Source organism: Poecilia formosa, unplaced genomic scaffold (assembly GCF_000485575.1).
Source record: "Poecilia formosa unplaced genomic scaffold, Poecilia_formosa-5.1.2 Scaffold21, whole genome shotgun sequence".
NCBI classification, from domain to species: domain Eukaryota; kingdom Metazoa; phylum Chordata; class Actinopteri; order Cyprinodontiformes; family Poeciliidae; genus Poecilia; species Poecilia formosa.
Genome location: NW_006799960.1, coordinates 1143217 through 1151526, shown reverse-complemented (window position 1 = coordinate 1151526; position 8310 = coordinate 1143217). Strand labels below are relative to the sequence as shown.

Below are 8310 nucleotides of genomic sequence, written 5' to 3'. Positions count from 1 at the left end.
CTCTGGACACAGACAATTTATTCACATACAATCTTTTCTCATTTCTGTGGTCTTTTTTTTTTTATAGAGCAAATAAGCATATTCCAACCTCAAGTCATTCCAAACATTTCTGGGCCTTTACAAGCATTCAAACATTCTGGCTGCAGTGGAAAACATGAACCAACTGCTGCTTTTTATTAGGAGTTTTTCCACCTCTCTGAATTCAACACGTTTACAATCACTATTGGATGAAATGAACAGCTTAACATAAAAGAAGTAAAAGTACAATCATAAATAATGCTTTTTTTTGTTTTTTTTTTCTCGTCTTCATGTCATGCAGATCTGGCCAAGTCATGACGGAGAGGGGAACCAAACAGCTGAGAGAAGTCATGCATAGTGGATTTACAGCTTTACAGTGTGAATCCTCTGAGAAAGGCTTAAATGAGCCTCCCCAGAGCACTCTGCAGGACAAACTGGATTTTACATCCAAGTTCCACATTTTGCCCTTCCTACATTAGCTTCAGTCTGAATCGGAGTTGTCGGTTTTGGACGATTTGTGCTTTCGCTTCCTTTTCTTCTTTTTCTTCTCCTTCTTCTTCTTGTCCTTCCTTTTTTTCCTCTTCTTGCGATGATGGTCCGAAGACGACGACGACGACGAGGAAGAGCTGTCTGAGTCTGAGGAGGAAGAGGTGGTGTCCTGGAGCAGCTGCTGCAGTTGCTGAATCCTGTAAAGAAGAGAGGATAAAAGGAGGGGTCAGCAGCATGTGTAGCTGCATCCTTCTTTCTCCCAAAGAGCCATTCTTTCAGGCCTTTGCTCGACAATGGCTTCCTTAGTGTAACTTGTCTTTTAAGGTCAGATTTGTGGAGTGAACGGTTAATAGGAAGTACTGCCAAAACATTCGGCCCCACAGCATGATGCTGCCCCTACGCAGTACCCCATACCTAAAACAGAGCAATACGTTTGTTGTAAATGTTGCAGCCAACCGAAAATTACACAGAGATACTGCCAGCTTTAGGTCTTGCAGACCAAACAAACATCCCCGCCCACTTCTATCTTATAAAAAGATGGATGACGTACTACAAAGAAACAATCCGTCAGAAATTAGGCAGAGACAGACTCGAGCAGCTCACACAATATCAAGAGATCCTGGAAGAAAAACTTGACAAGGTACCAACAAGTGATCCTACGGGAAGCCGTAAAGCATTGAAGAAAAGAACGCTTGAAATGTTACAGCGAAGCGTTATAAATGTCCTTGCAATGAAGACCACGAAAACACAATGGCCTAGACCTGAACCTTTAAATATTTTAAACTTAAAAAAAAAAAAACTGCCATGCTTACTGTAAACAGCAAATTCCCACAAGAAAATCATCTAATTCATTTTTAAAAAGAGGAGGAGGTACACAGTGAGACAGACAATTGACTAAGAAAGGAGAAATAAAGCTGAAGCTACATTGAGATGATTTTCTTCAAACGTCAGAGGTGATCAATAATCATTTATTTGTCCACACTTACATAATAATCTTTAAATATGATTTGGGTTTCTTTTTTTTCTTTTTTTTTATGTGTTTCTGCACAGAATGAATCGAGTGCTTTCATTTCCTCTGGGAAATTTCCTTTATATTTTCTTTGGGGGAAAGCTATTGAATAATTTTAATAATGGGATTTGTTTATAAATATAAACATAAAAGCTACAAAAAGTCAGAACCCTCGCCGACCTTCTACTCAACAGGTCCCACTCCTTGGTTGCTTGTTAAGAGGACTGCTTGAAGGGAAATAAAAATTAAACAGTTTATATTACCATTAGAGAGCGCACAAGAAAACTTTTTCTTTTAATAAAATATGAAAATTGCGCTTTACATTTGAACAGATCATCTTTGTCAGACAATCAGAATCATTTAAGCTACAAATCTTCAGCTAAGTTTACGTCTTATTCTTTTAATGCGAGTAGCTTAATTGCATCTGCTGCCTTATAGTTCGGACAAAGTTTAAGATGTTTATTACACTTCAGTTTATTAGCAATTTTACCTTAAGATTTATTTTTTATTCATGCCAGTCTTAAATTTAAATCCTAAAAGTCATAAATGTAACTTAAGGAAACAAAAGAAACTGATGGAATTAAAGTTTTTAATAATGGACTGGATGGAAAATTAAAATTGGGGAAATATAATTAAGGCTTTTGCTAACGTTCTCTCATCCCTCCGAACCCAGACGAATAAAAAGGGACAGTGAAGACTAAACTTAAGCATGACAACAACAAAAAATCAAGGACAGAGATTAGGAAAAACAAGTGTCAACAGAAACAATGTAACTGCCTCGGAGAAGCACAAATCGTTATCTTAGCTCTGAAAAAGTTATTTGAATGACCAAATACAACGCCGCTCATGCAAGTACAAGACACACCAGCTCAGGTTCTCACCTTCACTTCAAAGAAAAGGCCAACATGAATGTGGCAGGGAGCTACGTAGCTTAAACTTTAAAATGCTTCTGGCCTTTAAATAACCTTTTTTGTAATGCAAGCTGAGACACACACACACACACACACACACACACACACTTGTGAGTGTGCTCCTGTGCTCTGCATGCACTCACCCCCACAGCGTGTTTTCATGGTGAACTAACCCTATTTGCTAGCAGAGGGCACAGAGAACCAGCCGCTGTGACATTATTTCCAGGTCATCTGAAATTGACCAAAACCTGCTCAAGGAGCAACAAACATAAATGGCAGTGTCTTAACTGTACAGGGGTCTTGGCTACCTGAGGGTGGCTGAGAAAAGGCTTTCTTCCTGTTTAAAATGCCTACCTGTATGAATCATGCTCATATTAAAAAAACAAAAAAACAAAACAAAAAAAAACATGCTTACCTGGTTTCTTTTTCATTTCTTTTGTTTTCTCGGATTAAGTCATACATGGGATCTTCATGAGCCTACAAATTAAAAATGTATGATTAAAAGGAAGAAAAAGAGATTAGTTGCTACCATTCCTATAAAAGAAAAGTGCTGCCCCTGCAAATTCCAAGCAATGTTTTGTAAGCACTTTTAGAAAGACTAAGACAATAAAAGAGATTAAAAAAAAAGACAAAACTGCACTTATGGTAATCATTGCAGAGGGTGAGTTTTTCTACAAAGAGTTCTCTTCTGTTTCAGGCAACAGGCATCCAAGTTGCATTACAGTCTGCTGCAATCATTAGTGAATTTGTTTTACATCAATAGGAGTTAAACTCACAACTCTGAACTGCTCCAGTTTCTGGTTGCCTTTGATGAAGAAAGGACACTCCTTGTCTCCTGTCCTGTGACCATAGCGCTTGCACCTCCAGCCTGCAGAAAGACGAGTAGCAATATTAATTTAAAACTACAACATTTCTGAAGGGGCGTGCCAAAGCGTGCCTGTCAGTTGGAACCCAGCATTCTGGTGCTAAAAATTAGCACCAATGCTAAAATAAGCTACAATGTACTCAATAGCAAGTGGAGAGTCACAAGCATGTTGAGCAACATGGACTTACTCCATTCAGTATGTTAAAACTAGTGTATAAACTAAAATTAGCCAAAATGCAAATGTTAGCCTAAATGCTGCCATTCAACATTCAACACAAAAAAATCTGATTTATACTTTGTGGCAATTCGCTACTAGAAAAAAAAAAAAAACCACTCATCTCTTAACACCAAATCAATAGTCTGTAGGAACTGAGTGTCCCGCCATCTCTGTAGTTCTCTACATATCTCTGCTCTGTTGCTATGGTAATTAATCATCTCTGAAAACTGTCATGTGTGAGTGAGACAAAATTCTATCTGTTTTGAACCTAACTGACAAAACAGTGCAAGTTAGAATTTGTTTAGCTCATGTTTTTTGGTGCTAATTACGTCGCCATGGTTACTCAAAATGCCAATAGAAGTAATAGCCCGCATGACGAGATCCAGTCGCATGTTTTGGTGTGTGTGTGTGTGTGTGTATATATATATATATATATATATATATATATATATATATAGTGGGGGTGCACACAGTGGTATGAGCTGCTGCATTAACAGTGAAAGGAAACGGCAGTTATTTTGAGGTGTAGAGTAATAAGTGCCTTCAGTGCATTGCATGGAGGCATTTCAAGTGTAAGATTAAATCGTTCAGCTTCTTGAGAGCCAAACCAGAGGTGCACCAATGAGACACTTAAAGGCTGATAATAATTTTAACCAGCTGATAGACATTTTTTTTTTATATCTGACCGTTATTGAACTAAGAAAAAAGTGCATAAAAACCCTATGCGTGGATAGGTTGTTTTTTTTATTTATTATCTTTTAAACTTTTAACAAGTTTATTGAATAAAACTTTTTTTTCCCTCTACCTGTTTTGAGCTGATAAAAAAAAGGAATCGGTCCAGTTCCGATCTTTAAAGAACTGAGTGTTAAGATCTCCAAACTAACTAGTAAATAATACATTTAGGTTCAAAATTAAACTTTAGAAGACAAACAGAATCTGCAGCTAAATTCTGTCCAAAAAAAGAGATTGGATCTTCCTAATAGAACCCTTAAAGTATTTTTTTCATGGTTCTATTGGTGATTATTCTATCATTGACTTATAAGTCTGCGACTTCAAACTATATTCAAAACTTAAGAAGGCTTTGGAATGAATAGTGGGATGTCTTCAAAGACACAAGAAGTTGAATTCCCTTCCTTCTACTTCATTACATGTCCTAGATGACTGAGAATCTACACCAGATGATGCAGCACATGAACAATAATGTATCTTGTTTACTTACTGGGCTAAGATAGAGAAAAATGTGTCAACATTTTGAGTAAGGATTAAAAGCAGAGAGTCATGCTCAGAGTCTTTTGAACTAATGCCAGTTTAGTTGAGAGACCTTCTGTGTGCTCTCAGAGTCCCTGACTGTTCCAGCAGCATGACAATGTGTGGGATGAAGGAATGAATGGACACAGAGTATAATAACACTATTTAATGTGTCACAACAACAGAATGTTATCTCTACAACGTCATTACTAGGCTCTCTCTCTCTCTCTCTCCTGTTAGCCAGAAAAATCCATCACAAGTGTTTATATGAGTTTTTATTATCGTCTAAGGTTTCTGCAGGAGTCACTGGTGAGGATTTACTGTCAAGTCATGTTGGTGCTTTAAAACTAAGCATGATTTACAAAAAAAAGGACAATAGATCTACTGTCATCTACAGCAAATTCATTTTTACTGAATGTACTTTAATACATGTAGTAGGGCTTTCGGGAAATGGTACTGCATAGTTTGATGTTTAACAATAATTTATGATTATTTTTAGTTTAAGGCTTACTCTCATTTCAACATTGGGTTTCCCACAAATGCATACAAACTATCTGCGTGACCTTTAGAGTGGAATCATGTAATTGCACGTCTTTTACATGCTCCTCTCAAAGGCAAAACATTAAAAAAAAAAAGGCTCTCACTGAACTGGACAATACATGACTTTCCTCATAAATGAAACACTGCTGGTCTCACTGAGATCTTACTGAAAAGAATTAAGACCACAGACTTAAATGTTTGGACAGAAATCCAGATTCATGATATTTATACGTTTCAAGCCTGGATATTTACAAATATGATGTACCACCAGTTCCTCAAAATGTTAATCATAATGACATAAAAAGGAATCTATCCTCAAAATGTTAGATTTTGAGGAACTGAGTGGAAAATTTGCTGATTAGTAAATGGCTCATACCAATAATTCCCTGCTGAGATTTTATGCTTTCATGAAATATATTGTAATCAATGACAAAGCCCAATAGACCAGAAAGTTTGGTTCTACAAATTTATGGTAGATTTTTCTACACTGGCGAGTCTTTAAACATTAATGAATGGAAAACAGAGGAATGGATCAATAAACAAATGGACAAATGTTTGCTCTGTAGAGAAGATGGACAGATAGAATGTAAAAGAAAAAACCCAGAAAGAACTGGATGTACTGCAAGGTAAAGGGATCAGCAGGTAGGTTTTCAAATGGATCTATCATAATTATACATGGGTAGAAGAATACATTAATAGACTGATAAATGTACACAATTAACAGACAATATGAGACAGAAAGAAGACTGGAAATCCAAATACATTTCAATTATCTATTTTAATTTAAAGTTATCCAGATCTGAGAAAGAAAAAAGGAAATTCCATTCTGTCCCAGACTGCAGGACATTAAGTTAACTCGGATGTAGTAATATGATTGTTGAATACTGCAACAATGACTCCACCTTTCTCAATGTTTTTTTTTCAGTCATCGTGATCCTTCCAACACTTTGTTACCTCTAGCATTATTTGGGCACCATTATCTGTGTCTTGGCGTAGGGCTTATTGTGAGACTCCATCCAACAAGCCTGATGTAGATTTTAGGGATGTACTGAGTCAATTCATGACACTTGAAATGTAAAATCCAACAAATACGGCATTTTAAACAGTGAAAACACTGTGATGACAAAGTATTTGCAACAGCGCAGTCCTAGCCAGAACACACTCTATGAACACTTTTACATAAACATGTGTCGTATTGGGAGTTTAGCTAATCAGAACTGCAATATGCTTGTGAAAAATCAAGCTTAACAAATGTAGAGCACATTTTTGTTCCAATCAGAATAAATTCAGGTAGAGGGTAACTGAATGCACTCACACTGCATCACCTTCACCTCCTTCCCCAGAGGCATCCAGAGCCCCTTGGTGGGGGCGTTAGCCAGGAAGTTTCTAGCGTCTTCATTTCCAGGATCAGCAGGAATACAGTCTTCTGGTTTTTCCTCGTGCTCCTGTAAACACAAAGTGTTATGTATGAGGGAGGAAATTTAAAGGAAACCTTTAGTGAAAAGCACTTTATGTGAGTTTGTATGCAGTTCAAAACGGTACCTTAATGAACCCTGGTGGGGGTTTTTCATAACTGCACAGAAGCAAATAAAGAATTTTTTTTTTAATTCAACACGTAGAAATTATCTTTTTTTAACGTGAAGTAGTATTTAAAGTCACTTACAAAGTCTCGATGTGTTTCAGTTTTTGTACCTCCTGGTTGAGTTTCTTCGTTTGTGTCTTCAGTTTCTCCAGATCATTTTTGGATGTCTTGTGTTTCTTGTGCTCCCTTCTGTCCTCACTCTCCCTATCTCTTGTTCGTTTTCTTTCCGACATGGTTTTAACGACAACAAGCAGTTCTTCTAATTAAATGAAACTTTACTGCACTTCATGTTGCATTTAAAGCATTTCGAGTTGAGAGTTTTGACGCAAACTCGTCCCTTTACGTTGCTAACGGATGGCTAACCGCTAATTGCTACAGTTTCTCTACTTCCTGTGAGGTCGGGCTGGTTAGTGAAAGTTCAGCGCCATCTGCAGGACACGGGTGGGAAAAACTCTAGACATGGTGTGATTTTTTATTTTTTTTTTCCAGCAAAACGAAAACGACATGTTCTACGTTTTAAGATACCCTTACCTAAAATAACATGTTTACACTCGTATAAATGTCTATACTACAAAGCCCATAACTAATTTTACACTTGTTGATATTGGATTTAACATTTTCTGTTGTAATTTATATCCAATTTATTCTGGCTACCTGCATCATTGACATAAATCCATGTGTGATCATATTTCAATTAACAGTACCATAAAAACAATATTCATTCTCTTTGGAATAGATCACATTTCTAACCAAAAATCACAATCTATTTTATTGTAGTGTTATATTATACCCCAACACGTGCTGCAAATCACATATTTGGAAGACAATACTATTATTTATAAACAATAGTATTGTTTATAAAAAGAAATCTGAAAGTCTAAAGCTGAAATCTAAAGCCTAAATAAATGAAAAAACAAATCACCCCAAGCTTTGAACATCTCACGCAGTTCTGTTTCATCCATTATATAAAAAAAAAAAAAAACTTGATTTATTAGTGGCTTTTAAGGAAGAAACCAAAGAGGAAATCAATTTATGAAAGGAAGCTGGTAAAGTTTCTGTTTTCGTGTGGTTGACTTAGCAAACGTGGGAGAAGAGGCTGTGGTCACGCAGAACCTAAAGACCCGTAGCAAAATGTGTTTCTGCAAACTATTAACGGATGGGAGGGAACATGTGACAAACTTTGCAGAAGAAGAACGGATACTTCTGCAAGCAACTAAATAATTTTAATTTGTTTTATTTACTGCACATAAAGTTGTCCGTTAGCTATTAACAGACTAATAATGATCAGGATACAAAAAACCTGATTATTATGCATCATTTCACTAAATGCATTAAACTTCTAGGGCATAAAATTAGTTGATTATCCTATCTCATAATTCTGATCCAGACCTTCTCTTTAATCAGACATGCTAGGTGCAAGAAACATAAAGC

General features: G+C 36.5%; 1 protein-coding gene across 1 annotated transcript; it reads right to left on the bottom strand.

Annotated features, from left to right (window-relative positions):
• On the bottom strand, nt 1-7309 carry rp9 (RP9 pre-mRNA splicing factor). The gene is made up of 6 exons (XM_007547585.2): nt 6961-7309; nt 6840-6870; nt 6613-6742; nt 3204-3295; nt 2843-2904; nt 1-704 (listed from the first exon to the last, which is right to left on the bottom strand). The coding sequence occupies exons 1-6, from the start codon at nt 7110-7112 to the stop codon at nt 500-502; spliced, it is 672 nt and encodes a 223-aa protein (XP_007547647.1). The 5' UTR covers nt 7113-7309; the 3' UTR covers nt 1-499.
• Between the last annotated feature and the right edge of the window lie 1001 nt (nt 7310-8310).